Consider the following 21841-nt stretch of genomic DNA (forward strand, 5'->3'; position numbering starts at 1 on the left):
AAGCAGTTTCCGTGTTGAACTCAGCACTGGTGGTACTTCCGACCTGCCACCGCCACCCACCCAACCGTTCCCAGGCGTTTACTGAGCACTGTTCTGTGCCAGGCTTGGCACAAACTTGACAACATTGCTTCCTCTCGGGTCTCACGCTCGGCTGGGTGATAAAGAGGATCAGCAGCCCTGTGGAGGACCAACTGAGTGCCGGGATGGGGACTCACAGGGGCGGGGGCCTCTGGACCTGAGGATGCCGTCCTTCCAACGCCAGCGAGGCACAGGCAGGGGCGCTAGAGCAAGCAGAATGGAAGGTGCAAAGGCCCTAGGCAGAAGCGTGCTTGGTCTGCTTGAGGAGCAGAGAGGGGCCTTGTGGGAGAGCAGGGTGAATGCAGGGGAGAGGGGCGAAGCGGGACAGACAGGTGTGAGGGGCCTTTGTCATTGGCCCTGAGTCAGACAGGAAGCTGTTGTAGTGTTCTGGGTGCTCTAACTTCCATCATTAAGATAGAAATTGAGACTGGTGGGCAGATGAAGCCATGTGCAGCCATGTGGATGGATGAGCTCACCTGGGGACAGAGTAAAGGCAGAGAAGAGAGTCCAAGGCCAAACCCCAAGGCTGCCAACAAGTGTCACTCAGATAAAGAAGGGAGAGGCAGCAAACAAAACGGAAAGACCTGAGGTATGAGGAAACCAGTAGATGGCGGCGTCTTGGAAGCCAAAAGAACTGTTTCGAGAAGAATCCCTGTCGAATGCCTCTGAGAGATAAAGATGAGTCAGAAGTGGCTCTGTGGGCCTGGCAGCGCGGAGGTCACTGTCGGCGCTGGCGAGAGAGGCTTCGGTGGATCAGCGGGGTGGAAGCCAGACTGCAGTAGGGCGGAGAAGGAGTGGGGAGGAGGAAGAGGCGACAGAGTACACCCTCTCTTTAGAGAAGTTTGGCTGTGCAGGGAAGGAGAGAAAACAGCCGGGAGGTGGAGGCAGACGCAGGGGCAAAGAAAGGGATTGTAAGGCGCTGAGATGCTGGGTGGGGCCCACGAGCTTGCTCTAGCTGTCCTCCCACCGGGAGGTCTTCCCTGTCTCTGTGTTCATGGCCTTCCCCAAGGCTTTGCTCCTCTGCCAACAGAGACGACCCAATTCTCTTTTACGTTCTGGCTCGTCTCTGCAGCATTCTGATGGCTCTTGATGTCCTCCAGTCTGCACTGAGCTGGGTAAACTCTAGAGGACAGGGCAGAGAATTACCCATCTCTGCTCCTGCAGCTCCCAGCACAGCCCTGAGCAAACGGGAGGAGTCAGTATATCCATCACCATTAAATAGTTCCTTCCTTTCCAACTTTATTTCCTCCCCTCTCCGGGTAATGGGAGATAGAAGGGAGAAGTAAGGACAACGAGATCAGGATGGACCTTACTTCATTGAGGGGATCAAGTCCTGGAAAACCTCAAGTAAATTGATTTACATGAAGCAAATCCTATTGTAAATACCTTATTTTAAGAATATGATATTGAGCCCAGCCAGTGTGGCTCAATGGTTGAGCATCAACCCATGTACCAAGAGGTCACTGGTTGGATTCCCAGTCAGGGCACTAGCTAGGTTGTGGGCCTGATCCCCAGTCGGGGGCATGTAGGAGGCGGCCAATCGATGTTCTCCTTCTCCCTTCCTTTCTCTCTCAAATCAATAAAGAAAAAAAGAATTAAAAAAAAAAGAATATGAAATTGAGCCCTGGCCATTTTGGTTCAGTAGTTAGAGGGTCCAAACAGCTGTGGGTCTGATTCCCAGTCAAGGGCACATGCTTTGTTTGCAGGTTCGATCCCCAGCCAGTCAAAGTCATGCAGGAGGCAGCCAACTGATGTGTCTCTCTGACACCGATGTTTCTCTCTCTCTCTCCCTCCCTCCTTCCTTCCCACTCTACCTAAAGAAATCAATGGAGCCCTGGCTGGTATGGCTCAGTGGTAAGAGCGTCGCCCATGGACCAAAGAGTCCTGGGTTCGATTTCGGCCAAGGGCACGTGCTTTGGTTGCAGTTCATCCCCAACCCCGGTTTGGGTTGTGCGAGTGGCAGCCAATCGATGTGTCTCTCTCACATCGATGTTTCTCTCTCTCTCTTTTCCTCCCTCTCTTTCTCCAACTCTTTCTGAAGATTAAAGTAACAGTGTCCTCAGGTGAGGATTAAAAAAATAAATAAAATTTTTTTCAAAGAATATGAAATTGAATGATTGGGAAAGTACATTATCCCTTATGACTCCATAGCCTTGCTACATACAATTCACACTGGGATTTGCTCAAAATCTGAGCACTTGCCATTGCATAGGGGCAGGGGGAGTTTCTGCCCAGATCACTCAACATTTTCTCCACTCGGACCACCAGTGTGTTGACATAACAGGGAGCTGGAGCTGCCTGCTGCTGCCTCAGAGCCTTTGCACATTCCTTTCTCTCCAGAGAGACAGGAAGTGCATCTGCTGCAGCCTCTGCAGAGGGAGCTGCCCTCCAGCCATGTGTTTTGGAGCATGTAACTCTGCCACCCTTGGCTGATGCCAATTGGACCAAAGGTACCAAGAAATGGGGTTTCCAGTAACTCTACCTTGGCCTGGCAGGAAGGGGTAAGCTGGGCTAGTCATGTTCCTTTTTCAGAAACTTAAGTTAGGCAGTACCTGGAGAAGGGGGCAGTTTGATTGCACAGAAAGGTCAAGGTACCAGGCCCCGAAGCCCCATGAGTAGGCAAAAGCCACAAATTCAGCATTTATTGAACACTGACTCTAGGCTGTGCACTCTGTTAAGTACTTGACAGGGCTTGTTGCTAAGACAGTGGTTCCGAAGTGGGGTGGCTAGACCAGCACTGAGAACTTGTTAGCAACACAGGTTCTTAGACTCTACCCCAGGCCCCCTGATGCAGGACCTTGGGGGTAGGGCCCAGGAGCTGGGTTTGCACGCGCCCTCCGGTCACTCTGGTGCAAGCCAAAGTTCGACAGCCACTGCTTTAGGAAAACACTCCAGGGGCTGGAGAAAATCTAGAGACTGGTCCCCTGTGACAGTGAAATAAGCCTTTTATAAATAGTTAGAGACCCAGGCTGGTGAAGTGTGTAGGAGGTCACCTCGGCCCCCAGGTCTACGGGTGGGGGTCGCTTGTGGATGAAACTCCAGCTTCTGCTCAAGTGGCAGACAGCCCTGACCTGCCCCGGGAAGAGCTTACAGACACGTGCTCTGCTGCCCTGGCTGAGTGGCTCAGAGGTTGAGCACCTTCCTGTACACCAAAAGGTGGGAAGTTCAATCCCTGCTCAGGATACATAAAGGAGGCAACAGATTGATATTTCTCTCTCTCTCCCTCTGTTCCTCCCACTATGAAAATAAAACAAAACAAAACAAAAAACAGTTGTTCTAAGAAAAGCATTAGCGTCAACAGCATTAGCCTCCAGACCAGGTGTGTTTCTGGCAAAGACCAGAGCTTTGACTTGCAAAGGAAGAAACACAAACACGTAAATAACGGCTGCAAACTCCGACCGTTCCTCTTCCCTCCCGTGGGCCCAGTCCAGGTGGGGGAGGGAAGAACAGCACCTCTGCCACCTCTGCCCTCGGCTCACCAGAGAGCAGTGGGCACAGGCTGTCCACAGAGCACAGAGGGCCCTTCTGCCTGGAACCACCCACCACACAGAACTCACTGCTCAGCCCGCGGCTTCTGGTTGATGTCGGGAAGGACGTGAACTTCGTGGAATCCCAGTCGGAACTTGCTCAGAAGAGAAATGATCCTGGAAGATGGAGATATTTTGGGAATGCATCTATTCATTCCATGAATTTTTATTGCTTACCCCCTGAGTATATAGCAGTGAGCAAAACAAATTAAATCCTGCCCTCATGGAGTTTACATTCTAACCTGGGGCAGACAATAAATGAATTCTGATAAGGCAGGCCAGCTGATGACAAGCGACATGGTAAAGTAATTGACCGGTAAGTACCTGGTGACCAGCTCTGGGCTAACACACCTCACATCTTAATGTGTCTACACATCTGATCTTGTTACAGTAGATTCTGATTGAGCTGGTCTGGGGCAGGGCCTGGGATTCGGCACTTCTGACGAGCTCCTAGGTGGTGCGATGCTGCTGGTCCATGGATCACACTTTGAGAAACAAGGGTCTAAGGGATGGGAAGGTGAACTACAGGACATTACAGGCTGAGGAAACGAAGATAACACGCATGAAGTACAGAACCAGAAGTAGCAAGTCAGACGGAGCTGACTCTGCATCCAACAGGGGAAGAGATGCAACTGTGGTTTGAAGCAATCAGGGAGGGCTTCACAGAGAAGGTAGCAATCTGGCTGGATGGTGCATGGTGGGTGAGACTATTATATGCCAAAGGGTATGAGGCAGGGGTGCACATATGAAATCATCCAAGGGGCTTGTAAATAATACATCTGCCTTGGCGCTAGCCTCTCATTGTGTCAGAATCCCTGGGTCCTGGCTTTGGAGATACACCATTTCCAGATGGCGGGAAGCAAGCATCCCAGGACAGGAGTCCAAAGGAGCGAAGGTATGGGGAGGATGACGAGATCGGACCTCTGGGTCATCCTTACCTCATGCAGAGGGTGACTGTGGCGGTCGTGGGGATATGGCCCTGCCATAGGGCTAGGGTGGCACAGGCCACGGGGTCCTGACTAGAGGCTGGGCAGAGTTTCTCCTCTTTGGCTAAGTAACTGCATGACCTTGGGCAAGCCACCCCATCTTCCCCAACCTGCCTACCCCTGCACCCTGAGGTCTTCCATCCTACCACTTTCGACCTCACTTGACCTTACTCTGAAGCAACACTTGCCCAGTTCTAGGCATATGTGTGCCACCTGCCTGACCCTATCACCTCCACCACATGCACCTGCCTCACCTATTGTTTCTTTCCAGCTCAAGTCAACTCACATTCTCACTTAGATTCATGTCAAAAGGAAAGTTCATATCACAACTTTAAACAGAAACCCAGCATCTCTTGCCAGAAAGGGGTGACCAATAAAACCCAAGCAAATAACCCAATGTCACTAAATTCCGTCTGGCTGCCATCGCCTGCCAAGCCCCCAGCCAGACCCAGCCTCGCTAGGAGAGGAGCGTGGCTCCCGAGCACAGAGCCTTCTGCAGAGTCAGCCACAGTCGGAGAATTGTCTCTATTTGGTGGGATTTGCTGCCCCATCTCCTGGCCACTAAAGTCACCTCTTGTCTCATTAGGGATGGCAACCCAAGGCTGACAGAGACATTACCCTGAGCATTCTAAACTCTGCCTCATTTCTCAGGAGGAGGGGTCTGCTCTATCCTTCTTTTTACACAGGTTTCTCCTTGAACAGATGTGTGATTTTAAAATGCAACACCTCTCCTTGTCATGGCCAGGACTGGGGTGTCTGCATCTTATCAAAGGGGGGACAGGACACCAAAACAACGTCTGATATGGAGAGAGCCCTCTCCTGCCCAGAGCCCCTCACCACTGCTGTGACCAGGACAGACCTGAGCCACCTGGGGACAGGGGTGGAGAGTGAGGGGAGCTGGGGGGCCCTCCCCACTTACGCCTTCCTCTCCTGGTCCATCCTGTTGATCTGGCCACCCACGAATACTCGGATTCTGCACTTGCTCCATCTCTTCTTGCGGCCGAGGAGGTAGGGGATGAGGAGGGTGAGGCCTGGTAAGGAGGGTCCCCGGGAATCAAGAGGAAAATGTTTCAGGGTAAAGCACTCTCTGGGTTCTCACCCCTTCCCCTCTCCGGACCTCAGTTTGCCCATCTGTATGATGAGCACGTCAAACTAAACCAGAGTGGCACACAGGACTCTGTGGGCTTGGGTTTATTTGGCCTGAACCATGTTTTGTTTTTGGTTGTTAATCCTCACCTGAGGATATTTTTCCATTGATTTTTAGATAGAGTGGGAGGGAGGTAGAGAGAGAGAGAGAGAGAGAGATTGGTTGCCTCCTGCATGTCCTCAACCAGGGCTGGGGATCGAACCTGCAACCCAGGTTCATGCCCTTGACTGGGAATAGAATCTGAGACCCTCTGGTCTGTGGGCTGATACTCAAATCACTGAGCCAAACAGGCCAGGGCCTGCACCATGTTTTTAAGTAAGTGAGTTGGCATTTAATAATTGGGGGATTTCATATGAAAATTAGGATCTCTGGCATTTCTTGAAGATTGAAAATTTGACCAGTGGGTGGGAGCCCTCATTCTTCCCTGTCATCTCTCCACACAAGACCAAGGACTGATGTTATTTATAACTGTGTAAACTTGATCAAATTATTTCACCACTCGTCCGGCTGGTGTGGCTCAGTGGCTGAGTGTCAACCCATGCACCAAGAGGTCGCCAGTTCGATTCCTGGTCAGAGCACATGCCCAGGTAGTGGGCTCGATCCCCACTGGGGAGCATGTAGGAGGCGGCCAATCGATGTTCTCTCTCATCGATGTTTCTCTCTCCCTCTCCCTTTCTCTCTAAAATCAATAAAGAAAAAAAAATTTTTTTTAATTATTTCACCACTCTGTACCTCAGTTTCCTTATTTGTAAAGGGGGTTAATAGTACTTTCTACCTGGGGATTGCATTAGGTGAGCCCATGTGAAGTAGTTAGTGTCAAGTGTATAGTAAGTGCTCAGTCATAGTAGCTGTTCATGGAATACATTCTATCAAGCAGAAACATTCTCTCTCTAGTACTCTACCAGAGGTTGGACAATAAAGCCGAGAGTCATCTGTTTTAAGAAAAATGAGAGAGAGCGCATTTCTTTGGGAAGTAAAGAATACTCCTATGCTTTCCTGTGCACCAGCCCATCTTCCCCATTCATGTCAATGTGCTGTGACCCCTGAGGCCCATCAAGTCTGAAGGTTCCATCTCCTGTTAACATCAGCTCCTCCCCATAAGTCGCCATTTGCCAGATGAAACACCAGGGGCCAAGAGAGGGGCCTACTGGTGGACCCAGGGTCCCTGTCCCCCTTTGTGGGACTCTGAGATTTTACGAGAAGCTTTGTCCAGAGCAGACAGGAAGGGCAGGCCAGGAGGGACATGGGGGAAGATGGCCAGGGGGAGGAGCCAGTGTTTGAGGGGCACCGACCTCCATCATCGAACAGCCAGTAGATGTCAATGGTCTTCTTGCCCTGTTCCGACTGGAAGATGGTGCTGGCCTGCTCCTCCCGCACCAGGGCCTCAGGGTCCACTGCAGGAGAAGAGGGGCCGGTCACCAAGAGGCAGAGCACATTCAAAGGCTGAGTCTGTCTGCAAACAGCCAGCTGCCCTGGGAGGTGGGCTGGCTGTCACGGGGGCTGTGCACCCTGCCGAGGGCATGCATGGGGGTGAAGGAGTGGCTCAGAGCACCACCAAGGGCCCCTCTGACTCCGAGACTTTGGTTTGCCCCTCGCAGATACCCGCAGGATGTCCCTTGCTCCCGGGCATGGAGGGGAAAGACTGAAGGAGAACCCTGCCCCTCCCCTGACATTTCAGCATGGCCAGAGAGCCTGGGGGGGGTGCGGGGCATGGGCCCCAGAGCCCGCTGGGTGGGTTCCCATGATACCCAGACACTGGATTTCCCCGAAGGTCTGCAGTCTTTAAACTATCCAAGCCATCATCCCACCCCCAGAATTATGACCCTAAAGGTCTCAGGTGTCTCCTGCTCTTGACCAAGCACCCATGTGGCTCCCATTAGCTGCCACACAGGGTGAGTGTCCTGAGCCTCTGAGGGGGTAGGGACTGACATGTGCCAGAGACAGATGGTCTGGCGCTGCTGGCACTGGCTTCCTTGCTGTCCTCCGCTGGGTCAAACACAGGGCTAACTGCAAGAGAGGGACAACAGCTGTGTTCTCGGCCTGCGCGTACCTGGGCACTCAGTCCCTCCTCTTCGGACCCCCTCACCGGAGGAACGAAGTCCCGACCCCTCACCTTCCACTGATCTGGCCTAACCTCCCTGACCTGCCTTCCGCTCAGCCCCACTGGCTTCCTTCTGTCCTCCAACCGGCCACCTCATTCACTGCAGTCCTGGGCGGTGTTTGGAGCCAGGAGCGACCTCCCAGTGCTGTCCTCTCAGCAAAGAGAAGCTTCTTGGCTCGGGCCCTGTGTTGGTGACACTGTCTGAAGTGACTCATGGGTCCACTAAGCTTCTCACCAGAACATTAGCTTCCCAAGGGCGGACTTAGTTTTGTTCCCTTCTGCACCCCCGGCGCCTAGAACAGGCCGTTTGCCTTAGTATTCATCGACTGCCCTGCGCCAGGCGTGCTGGGCACCAGTAAGGAGACCCAGGCCCTGCCCGCAAGAGAGGCGTCCACAGCTTCCGGTTCCCCAGCACCCCATTTGTTTTCACGTATGTTATTTCACATTAATTCAGAGTCTGCAGATTCATACGTGACTTTAAATGCTAAACATATCCCTACCCTGAGCCCTAGCAATGGTCTTGGAGATCAAACGTCCAGTTTTCAGGGCCCTATGTGTGTATTTTCATATCCCGGCGACTTTATGCGGGCATTCCTCCCCCGCTTCCCTTCTCGTCTGTTAGGTCCTCTTTAGTCCATTTGGCGGCAAAAGCACAGACTGTGATTCTGGGGGCTGTGAGTTCAGGGCTGTCCCCAGCTGGAAGCGTGGCCTTGAACTAGTCACTTCCCTTTCCTGGGCCTCAGTTTATCCCATTGGAAACCTGGTGAGCTCTAACGGACCATCAAAAGCTGACTTTTTAGAAGTCTATGACCTTCAGTCTTTACTCATTTCCCCTCTCTTTCCTCTACCACTTGAACAAAGTGGCTTCTAGAATTTTCTGGGATCCTGTTCTGGGTTTTGAGGGGGTGCCGAGCAGGTGGGGTGTGCACTCACTGTGTGCCTGCATCACCTCTGAGATGTTGAGCCCCTCACGCATCCGCACGACACACACTCCGTAGTTGAGATCAAAGGCATCACTGGAACGGGAGAAGGCGGGGTCAGGCTCCTCTCAGCCCCAGAACAGCTGCCTAGAGCTGGCCCTGGCTCCCACCATCCCCTTCCTCCTCTCAGTGCCTCAGTCTTTCCATCTGTGAAATGTGCAGGCAGAACTGGAGAGTCCCTAAGACCCTCTAGCTCTGCGGTTTGTGCACTGTGGATGCCATGGACCCTGTACTCAGAGGGAAACTGAGTCAGACCAGTCTTAGAGACAGGCCCTGTCCTCCTGATACATTTAAATAATCTTCACAATTCTGCCAACAGAGGTGGGGATGGGAATTAGTGCCCTCATTTTACAGACACAAATGCTGAGAGCTGAGGTGTAACCTTTCCATGGTCACACTCTAAAGAAGCGGCCACTGGGGTTAAAATTCAAAGCTGAGACGTGAGCCCCGCCCAAGGGCAGGCGGCTCAGCACCGCGTTGTCGCGAAGGCGGCAGGCTGTCTGTAGAACATGTATCAGAGCATATTTACTGCCAGGTTGACCAGGGCTCAAGGCGCCCACCGTTAGGGCTCATCTAAGTGCCAAGTGCCGCCCTCTCTGGATGCCTGTGATTGCGCGTCTCTGGGACAGGGACCTTCAGGTGTTGGAGTGGGAATGTGGAGCTGGGGGAGCGGAGAGCAGGTGTCCCACTAACTCCTGCGGTAATTTGGAGAGAGGCAGCTGAGAGGCGCCCTCAGGCATACAGCTGGTTCTCAGAGGGCCAGGAAGCCATCCGGATCCCCAGCACTCAGCCTGCCCCCCACTGCACACTGCCTCTCGGTGCCTCGTCAATGCAGACAAGCAACTCAGACGTGCATTCTGTGGACCTTGCAGCAAGGGCTACATGAGAAAGGGTTTGGAGTTAACCCTGAACTCCCCAGGAAGTTCACTCTAGTCCCACTCCCCATGCTTGTCGCCTGCACAGAGGCCTGGTTTCTCTTCTTGCTCAGAGGTACATCTTACGCTCCCCAGCTGGCTAGCCACAGGTATTCTGCAGCCCACAGGAGGGCACAAGATTTTCACCTGAACACCCATATTTTCAACTTCTCTGTAAAACTGACCCACATTTCCTCCCAGTCACAATAGTCGAGTCAAGCAGCTGTCTCCCGTTTGCCACAGTCCCCACTGCTCCCTGTGGTCCCACACCTGGGCAAGTTTGCTCTTTGTGCTACCTGCTTGATCCCCTTCTCAGCTTTGAGCCAGTGACTCAGCATCTTATGTCACCACTGCTTCCCTCCACTTCCCACGGCCCGGAGACCCCAAGGGCCCAAAGGGACAGACCCGCGTGCTCACTCACTGCAGGATGCCGATGTAGTCCTCCACGGTGGCCGGGTGAGCCGACTGCCAGTTCTTCTTGAACCCAACCACCAGAATGTTGGGCTTCATTCTCCCGAGACCTGTGGCCTGCAGGCGTGGGACAGGTGAGGACCAGGCCTCACACCCCACGGGCCCTTCTCTGTGACCAGGTGCTGCTCTCTCAGCCCAGTGCCCTCTCTACCACGTGGCAAAGACAGGAAATACATCCACGTCCAGGGTCCTGTCTGCCTGGACACACCCATAAGAAAGGTGAAACTACAACCAAAGCCGTCCCTGTGGCCTGTCCAAGCCCGGGCCGGTGACTGGACTGTCCCATTTGTTCTGGATTATCTCAATTCTTGCTTCTCTCTCAAATTATTTCTCAAAATAAGGGACTTGAACTTTGATGTCAACCTTGGAGTGTTCCTGGGCCATCTAATCCATACATCTTTGATAGTTCTCCCTTTTTAAAATGTTTACAATATTATTTAATATATTGAGGTGAAATTCATGTAACAAAATTAACCATTTTAGAGTGTATAATTCAGTCCTGGCCAGTTTGGCTCAGTGGTGAGAGAGAGAGAGAGAGAGAGAGAGAGAGAGAGAGAGAGAAACATCAACGTGAAAGGGACACATCTAGTGGTTGCCACCCGCACTACCCAACCCGAGGTACGTGCCCCCTTAGCGGGAACCAAACCTGGGTCTCTCTGGACCACGGGCCGCTGAGCCAAACCGGCCAGGGCTACTCCCCAAATATTTTTATAACCCCAAAAGGAGTCCCTGTATGTTCTTTTTAAATTTTTGAGAAATATTTAAAACTATTAAAAGGGATTCCCGCACAGCTGGTGCGGCTCAGTGGTTGAGCATCGACCCATGTACCAAAGGTCACCAGTTTGATTCCCAGTCAGGGTGCATGCCCAGGTTGGGGGCCAAATCCCCAGTAGGGGGCATGCAGGAGGCAGCCAATCGATGTTCTCTCTCATTGATATTTCTCTCTCTCTCTCTCTCTCCCTCTGTAAAATCAATAAAGAAAAAAAAAATTTTCAAAAAAGGATTCCCATATGTTGACCCAGAAGTAACAACTGTCGTGTTATCCATGCATCCTATTTTACAGATGCGAAAACTGAGCAATACAATGAATTACCCAGTGGCATGTTCTAGAATTTGATCTGAGTGGTGGTTTCATATCACCAAGCAGCATCTGTGTATGTGAACATTTATCAAACTATATGCTTAACATTTTTTTCACTTTGCTATTGGTAAATTATATCTTTAAAAAAAACAAGCCCAAGGTCGCACCACCGCACAGGCTTCCTAGTCAGTTGCCCCAGGTCCTATCTGGAGAGGCAAGAAAGGTGGGACTTCCTGTTGCAGTACAAGGGACTTCGACCAGACCCTCAGGGTGTCCTGCCTTCCAGGCTGTCGTGCCAAGTAGTGAGTCCTGCAGGGAAGCCCCCAACCCAGGCACCTGCATGAGAATCTGGACCCCACTGCGGAGGTCCTCGGCGATGACGTCTGAGTAGAAGGCCTTGATCTTCCTCTTGTTCAGCCACTTGGTGTGCCCATTGGCGATGGCCCGGAGCTCAGGCATCCTCTGTTTGCTGGGTCCCTGTGGGTGGGGGGCAGGTGACATCAGGGGGTGCCTTTGCCCTCTGGCCTTTCCTGTCCTGGAGGCGGCCCCCAGGCTCCACAGTACCAGTTTCCGGACATGGGAGAAAGCGGAGGGAGGGAGGGATGTCCCCTGGGTTGATATCTCACTCCATTCCCCAAAAGGAGTGCAGCCCACCCCACCTCCAGGGGGCACTCACGATGAGCACGTGGCCACAGATCATCAGACTGAGGTTCCGAGTGAAGGTGCCCACAAAGTCCACCAGGGCCGGGCGGAAGTTGGGGGGCCCTGTGAGCACCAGGCACTGGGGGCTGAGGAGGGGAAAGAAAAAGGGCATGAGCCATGGGGACAGAGCCCATGGGGGGGTCTGGATGCCAACACAAGTGCCCAGGATTTCCATCGCCTCCTGGTCTCCCTTCTCTGGTAGGACTCTGCATACTTTGGGCATCATCTTCCCATCTGTGACTTATGGGTGACTTCGGGGCCCTTCCAGATCTCGTGGTGGCCACCAAACTTAGTCTCCTTTGTCCTTCCTGCTTCAGGCCACCAAATGCTCACTACTACACCTGGCGCTCCTGCCCAGCCCAGCACTTACAAGCTCACTGTGTCACCTGGGTGTCTGACTCAGCCCCTGGGTGGAGAAGCAGCCAAGGGTCGTGGTCAAGCGTCACTACCAGAATCAGTTAGAACCAGACAAGATTGGCCACTCAGCTGTGTGACCTGGGGCCAGTTACTTAACCACTCTGTACCTCAACAGTCTCATCTGCGAATGGGGTTGGTAATTTCATACACCTCAGAGATTGTAGAGGGATGGTATAGGGCACTTTGCGCAGCGATGCAACACAAATAGAACGACTGCTGGCATTAGGTCTGAAGGGAAGGGGTCCTGGGCACACGGTCTTTCTCACTAAGGAGGGAATCAGCTTTGAAGAGCACCCAGGAGAGGCTCATCACAGCCAGCCCCACAGATCCCGTGGTGGACATTACACCAGCCGCCCCGACGGAGCCTTTGCACCTCTAAGAGCATCTTCTGCCGTGGAAACGGAGGTACAGAGGGGTCACTCCACTTGTTTGGCCCCCGTGGTCGGGCAATGTCAACCCCGTCCCCTGACCGCCAGGTGGTGCTCTTCCACCTGTTCCCTCTCTGGCGGGGCTGTGCCCACCCTGGGTCTGCCCACATCCGGTCTTGGCCTGGAGCCTCCCAGAGCAGGGCACGGTGGCCCTGGGGCAGGCTGCCCGGAAGCTGTGCTCACCGGTAGTTCTTGATGTGCTCCTCCACCTCGTTGAGGCCCACCGAGTAGCTCAGGGCCAGGTTGTAGGAGCCGGCCTGTACCGACGAGCCCCAGTTCACCTCTGGGGCGTGGAGGAGAGCGAAAGATTAGAAACCAGACGTGCGAGGGAGAGAGCGCTGGCATTCCCTAGGAGCCGAGCGCCTGGGAGCAGGGCCGCCTGTTGCGGGGACAGCCTGTTCTCAACGTTTTCATACACCATATGGCTGCATATTTTAAAGTTATACATCAAGGTATTAAACTCAACCGAATATTCTCCTCCCTTGACAAACAGACCTTTGCAATGACCTGGAAGGCCAAGTTCAAATGTAGAATTCTAGGGTCCCTGGAGTTCTGCATCCCATCCCCCGATCACTGTTACCCCAGTATCCTTGCCTGCATGCATGTAGACACCCCTGCCCATGCGTCTCGCTGCGTCCCCTGCCCTGCAGTCAGCCAGCCCTTGGCCATCCCTCAGGCCCAGGGGTGTACTGCAGGGGCTGGCCACTCTCAGGACAGACCTGGGCAGGCAGTTCTAGGGTCCTGGGTGCTCAGCGGGTGGTCTAGAAGTAGAGGTGGGGGCTTCGAGTGGGCACGTTCCCACAGGTTCCTCCCGCCTGGGGAGCCCAGAGCCCGACGCAGGCCCTCTGGCTGAAGGGTAACACGGCCAGCTTGGTGGCCTCGGGGCGAGAAGGGGACGCCTAGCCCCTCGGCAGCCGACACCACACACCTGGCTTCTTGTAGATCACGTAGAGCAGCAGGAAGAGCACAACGCCGATGGCGATGAGGGCTGCCCACCAGGTGAGCAGGAACATGATGACCACGGAGATGACCGCCCCAAACAGTGCTGCCCACTTGCTGTAGTATCGGAAGGAGGGTCTCCACCCTGGGTGGGGACGCAGGTCAGTGGTCATGCTTAGCACTCTGGAGCTTCTTCCTGAGCCAGCACTGCTGGGCAGGGCCTGTGTGGCAATGCCAACAGTGCCCAGAGCTGGGGTCCCAGCTGTGCCCACCCACCTGCCTGGCCTGGAGGCTCTGGGAGGACACACGCCCGTCTTGCCCTGTCCACAGGCGACACCAAGGAGGAGACATCCAGCTCCAGCCAAAGAGGGCCAAAGGCTTCCAATGTCAGCAATGACGCGGGCGGCGCAGCGCCAAGGCAAGGGTATGGCTCTGCCAGGGCCACCACTAGGGACAGCCGCCCCCTGGGGCCACTTTGGGGCACCATGATCCACGGTGTATGGAAAAGGCAGCCCGGCGGCCAGCCCATCAGCAATTTGGGGCTAATTAGAAAAAGTCCTCCTCGAGACTCTTTACTGCCATCTGCCAGAAAACTTTCATAGTAACATACAAGTCTACGACATCTGAGAGTGGTGCCCCCAGAGCTGTGCCACGTCCAACCTGTAGCAACCCTGTCTGTGACTTTGGGCGATTCTCTTCCTTTTCTGGGGAATCAGACTGTTGGCGCCTATAACACTGGTTAAGGGAGGCACTAGAAAAATCTCTGCCTACTGTAAGCAGTATGGATCCATGTACAGTGTACACTGTAAGTGCTTGATAAAGGACAGCTACTATTATTATTTAAATGGTGCCTTTCATTGGTTTCGATTCAAGAGGTGACCTTGGTCTGCCCACCTGCATCCATGCCCCCCACCACCCTTCATCCCCCAGCCCCAGTGCTGCCCCCTGTGGAGGGGTGAGGGGGGCTCACCTGGCGAGTTGGTGATGGAGGCATGGAAGCAGCTGAAGTTGATGAGGGCGTAGGAGCACAGGAAGAAGTTGGAGATGATGGGGGCGATGGTGTTAAGCTCAGCTTCAGGGCCCAGGGAGAGAGAACAGTCTGTTGGGCAACTCTGCCAAGGAGCCACCTGGTGTGTCCCTCAAAGGGTGGGAGACCCCAGACAGGCCTCTGAGGCTCAGTGAGTCTCAACCTTCTCCTTGAAATCTCAAAGGCTGGTGTTTTGCAAACTACAGACTGGCAGCTTCTAAGGAGACAGAGCGATGTGAGGGCAGACCCCATCTGGGGGCGGGCCACCACGGACAGGGGCCATCACGGCTTTGTGTACCACAGTAAGAGATACATTTCACAGCGTGATGCGGGACACACGTCATCTTTGCTCTGAAACCCTGAGACCACATCACAGTCCCCGCCCCCCCCGAAACCCACGTAAGAACTGGCTCCTTCCCTGCCCTGACTCACTGCCCGCTGCATCCCAGACAAACTTTTGCATGTAAATCCTTGTATTGGGGCCTGCTTCTGGGGATCCCCAAACAAGACATGCACCTCCTGTCTGTACATGATTTCACTGAATGGCCACCAGCTTCTGAGGTCGTGTCCTCAGTCCGAGGTCTGGTCAAACCCCCCAGATACAAAGACATCAAGTCCAGTTGGGGTGGGCTGCAAGGTGAGTGGGAAACGGGGATGGGTCAGGGTCGCGAGGCCTGACTAGACGTTTCCATCCCATGAGTGTTGCCTCCAATCTGGCTCAGGATCCAGGAGTGTCCAGTGGGAAGGTCCCCTGAGTGGAAGTGACTAGACTGTTAGGGTGAGTCTCATGGGTTGGTGATGCTGGCTGAGAAGCAGGGACTCGGCTGTGGCAGGAACACAGGACCACCAGCAGCCGCCCCTGCCCCATCCCCGCACAGGGAGCAGGGCCAGCGAGTCACCATGCCATGGCACCACCACTGCCCTTACCCTCAGTGGCCACCTCTCTCCTAGCAAGTTCTGCCTCGTTGGCTAAGTAATGAGGAAATATTGGGGAGTGTGCACGCATGATGTGTACATAATATATGAATGTGTGTGTGTGTGTGTGCATGTGTGCACTTTTGTGTACACGTATATTACGAGCTCTTCCTGCCCTTCTGGGACACACGTGCTATGCACTATTGCTCCCATTTTGCACATGAGGAAACTGAGGCTCAGAGAGGTGAAATGATTTGTCCAAGGTCAGATGGCTGGCATGCAGCAAAAACAGGATAGAAGGTCAATCTGACTCACTGATGAACTGGGATCCTTCCCCTAGGGCATCCTACCTTGAAGCCCAAAGGATCTAACAGCCAGGTCTGAGAAATGAGGTTTGTCTAGTTAACACACCTACAGAGATATTGATCCCCCTGTTTGCTTTAGCTCCAAGGAGGGACCATCAGCTTGTCCGATGCTCCAAAGGTATCCTGAGGGCTAATTCTGACCTGAAGTGGGGTAGGAGGTCCCAGCTGCCAGGACACAGGAATGCAGAACCAGGCAAAGCAGAAAGGGTCCCTCCTAACATAATGGGATGGTCCACCTGCCCACAGTGTGGGAGGTACCCTATCCAAGGGAGGGAGAAGGGGAGGGACCACATGACCTCTGGAAGTCTCCATCCGGCTAGGGCTAATTACCCATCAACTGGACGAACAGGGGCCACATGCTAACCTGACAAACTCAGAGAATTAAAGTAACCACGAAGGATGATATGAAATTAAAACTTTTTCATTAAAAGCAGTTTATGGTGGGTAGTCATGTCCTCGGCTAGAATCCTCCCATGACAAAAGTCAACTTTCACCTTAATTGAACCTGTCTATTGTCTTTTGGCATCTAAGATAATTCCCCTTTTTTCAGACCCTCAGGGCACAATCAATGCACCAGAGAGACCCAAAACCTCATTGTTATTGTTATTGCATTCTTTCTTGACTGTTAACTATCCTGTACCCACCTATGTAAAAGAAGTTTGTGTCTTCTGAGATTAGATAAAATGTAAACTGATAGTTTCCTGGCTTTGCTTTCTCAGGTCTCCCTTATCTATCACCAAAGGATTTCGTTTAACTGAAGGAGCCCCTCCTCCATGGCCCTCAGGGCCGCCAGGCCCTGTGCAGCCTCTCACCAATGATGATGAAGGCCACCGCGATGGCGTAGGCCAGCAAGTAGCCGCGCACTGGCTCCTTGTTCTTGCCATAGCCCTTGCCGAAGAAGCCGATCAGAGGGTATAGGTGGTCCTCACACAGGCACTGTGGGCACAGGACACAGTGTTTGGTCCCTGGCTGGGCTCCCTCCCCTCCCCTAACCTCCCCTGCAGCCACCTGGACCCCAGGCCCTGCTTGCTCTCTCCTGACCTCAGCAGGACACTGCTCAACCTTGGTCCCAGCTTCTGTCTCTTTTAAGTGGGAGTGATCCACCCACCCTCCCCACCTCACCAGGAAGACAGTGAAAGGGAAAATGAGATGGGTGGATGGCATCGGGGTGATACCTGACCGTGGGATGGCAGAAGGGTACCAGGCTGCACACGGGAGTTTGGGTGGGAAATTTGGGTGCTATTCAAACACCCCATGGGAAGGCGGCTGCTTCCTGCAGGAATTGGCTCACCAGCCCCTTTTTCCTCCAGTCTAGACACCCCCAGGCCTCTGTAGCAGCCTCCTGGGGACCCTTGCACCTAGGCCTAGATATTCACGCCCCTTCTGCCACCTCACCTGGAAGACTTTGGCGGCAGAGACGAGGCAGGCCAGGGCAGAGGAGAGGGTGGCTCCAAAGATGCCAGCTGTGATCAGGGGTGCAAAGCCTGACACCATGCTCATGCTCTGCAAGGACATGGGGTTCAGGGCCAGCATGGTGGGGGGATGGGCCTAGAGCCCCTCCCAGGGGCACCCCAGTCCCCTCTGCGGGCAAGAGTTGGGCCTCCATCTGAGTCCACAACCATCACCTGGGGATCCCAGTGCCACTGAGACAGGGACTGGGCCCAGGCGCCCCCACCTGAGCCCACACCTCTTTCCCCCAAGCCTGGGACCCAGCCCTCCCCGTGGTGGGGCTGAACCCGGCGAGGCCGTGCACCTGGTAGTAGTTGATGAGGCCGTAGCGGCAGCTGTGCTGCTGGGCGCACTCCGTGAAGTTCCAGCCATAGCCGCAGGCCAGCCCCTCACAGGCACCCAGGCCCAGAGTCACCGTGTCGTTCAGGTCCCCAGAGGCATCACGAACCACACAGGAGCCTGATGAGGAAGGAGGGCATGGGGAGGCCCGTCTCCCTCCCCTCCTCCCATCCGGTCCCACCCACAAAATGCTGGTCACTTCTGCAGAGGGGGAGATGCTGCAGATGTAATAACGATTATTATTATTATTGTTATTCTTGTTATTATATGACAATGTAATAATAATGATGATGATAAAGACAATGATATTAGCTAACACACAGGAGCACTTATGATGTGCTAGTCACAACCCTGGGAAGCAGGTATTACTATTACTTTTGCTGTCTTGTTACAGAGGCACCGTGAGCTCCGGTGACCTATTTAAGGTCACGATGTCCTCCTTAGTGGAGACCTGGGTCTCAGACCCTGACTGGCTATGACATGGGCCACATCCCTTGGTCATCTGTGAATACCTTACCACACAAGGAGCAAGAACACTTGTGAAGATCTCAGTGAGAGACATGTGTCAACAGCTTAGGCCTGGCTCTACCACTCAGTGGCTGTGTGACCTTGAGCAGGTCACTGAACCTCTCTGAGCCCTGCTTTTTCCTCTGTAAAATGGTGGAAATGACAGTACCCAGATTAAATGTGACAAGGCAAGCCAGGCCGGTGTGGCTCAGTGGTTAGAGTCCAGCCTGGGTTTGATTTCTGGTCAAGGGCATGTGCCTGGGTTGCAGGTTTGATCCTTGGCCTGGTCAGGGCTGGGCAATCAGTTGCTAGTGTCATCTTCATCATCATCATCATCATCATCATCATCATCATCATTGTTATTGTTACAGAATAATAAGAAGCAAAGAAAATCCCAGGACAAGCAGAATAGGGAAACTAAGACAGTGACACAGCAGTTTGTAGCCACCTAATAAAGCTGATGACTATTCTACCGATCCTCCCCTAACCCTCCCCTAAACGCCCAGCCTTCAGATCTCCTGAAATTGAAGGTGTCAGTGTGCTCTCCCTCCAGAGACCATACCTGTGCCATCCCCTCCCTTCTCTCCTCCCCCAACAGGTAAGCACCTCCTAACCTCCAAGAGACCCCATGAGACTTGCAGCCAGGGGAGCAATGGGCAGCGGCAGCTTGTCCCCGGCTAACCCCCTGAACCTGTCCCCGAGGCCCCCTGTTCTCTAACTTCCCAGCGAGCAAAGCAGCCCGACGTCGGCTCTCCTGCCGCCTCGTCTGTGCCCTTCCTCCTGTCACTGTCCTGAGTGCGTGTTTGCTGCAGCCAATGAATCGCTCTCTTTGCTGCACTTCATCTCTTGATTGAAATCTTTCCTCCAAGAACACAAGAACTGAATGTTGTCTCCCAGTAACATTATTATTATTTTTGTAGTTGGAACATGATCTGTCTTATAGGATTATTCACACCCTTGAATCTAGACCCTCAGATTTGAAGGAACACCCCACCCCCAACACCATGAAGACATTCTGGTCACCACCAAGGTGCCCTAAAAATAAGGTCCAAGGCTTTCCTTCCTGGGTTGCAAAGTCCTCCCAGCCCAGCTCTCCCTGTTAGAGAGCCGAACCCCCACCCTGTGACCCCCTTCATCGGTCTGAGTGGTTACTTACCAATGGTGGCCGAGATGGCCAGGTAGGAGACGGTGGTCCAGAAAATGGCCATGAGTGTTCCCTTGGGGATGGCTATAGCAGGGTCCTGAGGAGGGAGGAAGAGAAAGCATCAGGGATCCCAGGCCCTAGTCTGAGGCTCAGGGTGGGGCACAGAGAAAAGAGGACTTTGTAATTGAGGACTTAGAGAGGACAGGCCAGACCAAGGTCAAAGGGCTAAGACCACATCCAGGGCTCTGGAAGCCCAAAGCAGGGAGAGACACTCAACCAGCTCCATACCTGGTCTGTTTTACATACTGCTGTAGCCAGACACTGGCATAAAGCAGGTGTTCAAGAAATGTCCACTGAATGACAACATTGTTATGATCAAGTTGAGGCTTCTTTCTTCTAGAAATGGGTACCCTCTGCCCTCTGTGTGTGTGGCCTCGCACCAGCCCCTGACCCTCTGAGTTTGGATGGCTCCTCTGCAACATGGGGGTTGATGGTGGCATGAGCCCTCACAGCTGCCCGAGGACTTATTTGTAAAGGAGGCGCCACGTAGGACATATGGTAACCATAGTGATGACCTTGACAGCTAGTCTCTAGCACTTGCTCTGTCCTAAGGACTTTATGTAAATTAGCACGTTGAATTCTCACTTCCTCTCCTGTGAAGCAGGGGCTGTGCCAGCTCCATGTTACCGTTAGGGAAACTGAGGCCCAGAAAGGTTTTTCAGAAACTTGCATCAAGTCTCCATGAATGGGAGGAGCTGCTCTTCTGGGGACACACTGTCCACTGGAATGGCAGAGGGCCAGGTCCAGTAGTGGGGGTGGGGGGGCTTGAGGGCATTTAGGACAAAGCCAAGGTGCCCCTGCCACCCAGCTCCGAGACAGCAGCCTGGCTCCAACACGAGCACACTGGGCCAGTTGTAACTTAAGAAGTTTGCCGAAGCATCTAGATAAAGCCCCAGCTACAATGCTCTATAACAGGGCTGAGAGGGGAACTCGGCTGTCTGAGCACAGCCTGACCCCTGCAGGGACCTCAGGACAGGTGGACTAGGCCTCCGCTGGCCCTTCTCCAGAGACGGGAGAGGAGCTGGGCAAAGGTGGCCGCTGTCTGATTTCCAGGCCTCACTGTGCATTTCTAGGGCTAAGGTTCGAGACTGTCTCCAGTGTGCAGTTAGCAGTTCACGTAAGGAAATGCATCCTCATCGAGGAGCACCTCTGGAGCAGCCCTGGAGGCAGAAGGACTCCCACCCCGCTGGGGTCTCCTTTGATCGCCTCCAGCGAAGGCTCTTCCCGCTTTCTTGTCTTTCAAGGTCTAGCTCCAGCCCCACCTCCACCAGGGAGTCCAGTGGAGCCCCTGCCCTGGTCCCCCCACACACCCCTTACCGCACTCTGTACGTCTGCTCCCACACTTCTCATTCGCTATGTTTCATCACTATTCATTCAACAAACTTGTACTGAGCATCTTGTATGTGCCCGACTCTTAGCTGGACACAGAGACACAGAGGTAGGCCTCCATTCTCCAGATGCAGGGGGACAGAAACATAAAAGTCCTGACACCATTCTGCTGGGGACGGTGATGCCGAAGGGGGCACTGGGAGAGATGTAAGGATGGAGGTGTTATTTGAAAGAGGAACAGAACTTTCGAGGTAAAGAAACAAGGGTAGGGAGTTCCAGAGAGGAGGCAAAGGTGAGGAGGGGGGACGGGCAACGCAGCAAAGCAGGAGACCCCGGGCTGGGGCAAGGGTCGTGGTTGTGACGACAGCGGTTGGGCCTTGAACGCCGAGTGAGGAGCCTGCACGACATGGAGGGTGCTGGGAGGGTGGCAGCCCAGCAAAAATGTGTGTGATCTCGTCTGAGTTTTAAATGTGGTTGGTTTCTGCCCTGGCCTGCTTTGCTCAGTGGTTAGAGCAAAGACCAATAAGTTGCGGGTTTGATTCTGGTCAAGGGCGCGTACCTCGGTTGCAGTTCGTCCTGGCCCTGGTCGGGTTGTGTGGGAAGCAACCAGTCAATGTGGCTCTATCACAGCGATGTTTACTTTCTCTCTCTCTCCGTCCCTCTCACTCTATCTAATAATAAGTAGAAAAATATCCTCAGGTGAGGAATAAAAATAAATAAATAAATAAATATGGTTGGGCTTTTTTTAGAGATAGAGGAAGGGAGAGATAGAAACATCGATGTGAGAGAGATACATCAATCAACTGCTTCCTGCACATCCCCACTGGGGACCGAGCCCACGACCTGGGCATGTGCCCTGTCCAGGAATCGAACCCGGACCTCTCAGTCCACGGGACGACGCTCAGTCGAGTGAGACACACTGGCCGGGCTAGTCT

General features: G+C 53.6%; 1 protein-coding gene across 3 annotated transcripts in view; it reads right to left on the bottom strand.

Moving 5' to 3' along the window:
• Positions 1-21841, bottom strand: part of SLC12A3 (solute carrier family 12 member 3) — a 45069-nt gene that overhangs the window by 17575 nt on the left and 5653 nt on the right. For 2 of the 3 annotated variants that reach the window (XM_036274466.1, XM_036274465.1), the window contains exons 9-23: positions 19530-19614; positions 17832-17986; positions 17474-17581; positions 16891-17014; positions 14742-14843; positions 13761-13916; positions 13016-13115; positions 11962-12073; positions 11622-11762; positions 10155-10261; positions 8773-8855; positions 7668-7745; positions 7031-7132; positions 5511-5622; positions 3636-3722 (exon numbers count right to left, since the gene is read on the bottom strand). In XM_036274466.1, coding sequence (XP_036130359.1) covers positions 3636-3722; positions 5511-5622; positions 7031-7132; positions 7668-7745; positions 8773-8855; positions 10155-10261; positions 11622-11762; positions 11962-12073; positions 13016-13115; positions 13761-13916; positions 14742-14843; positions 16891-17014; positions 17474-17581; positions 17832-17986; positions 19530-19614 — 1652 coding nt within the window. The remainder of the gene's footprint in view (positions 1-3635; positions 3723-5510; positions 5623-7030; positions 7133-7667; positions 7746-8772; positions 8856-10154; positions 10262-11621; positions 11763-11961; positions 12074-13015; positions 13116-13760; positions 13917-14741; positions 14844-16890; positions 17015-17473; positions 17582-17831; positions 17987-19529; positions 19615-21841) is intronic. The other variant, XM_036274467.1, reaches the window with a different exon arrangement.

Source organism: Molossus molossus, unplaced genomic scaffold (genome assembly GCF_014108415.1).
Source record: "Molossus molossus isolate mMolMol1 unplaced genomic scaffold, mMolMol1.p scaffold_m16_p_21, whole genome shotgun sequence".
In the NCBI taxonomy this organism is placed as follows: Eukaryota; Metazoa; Chordata; class Mammalia; order Chiroptera; family Molossidae; genus Molossus; species Molossus molossus.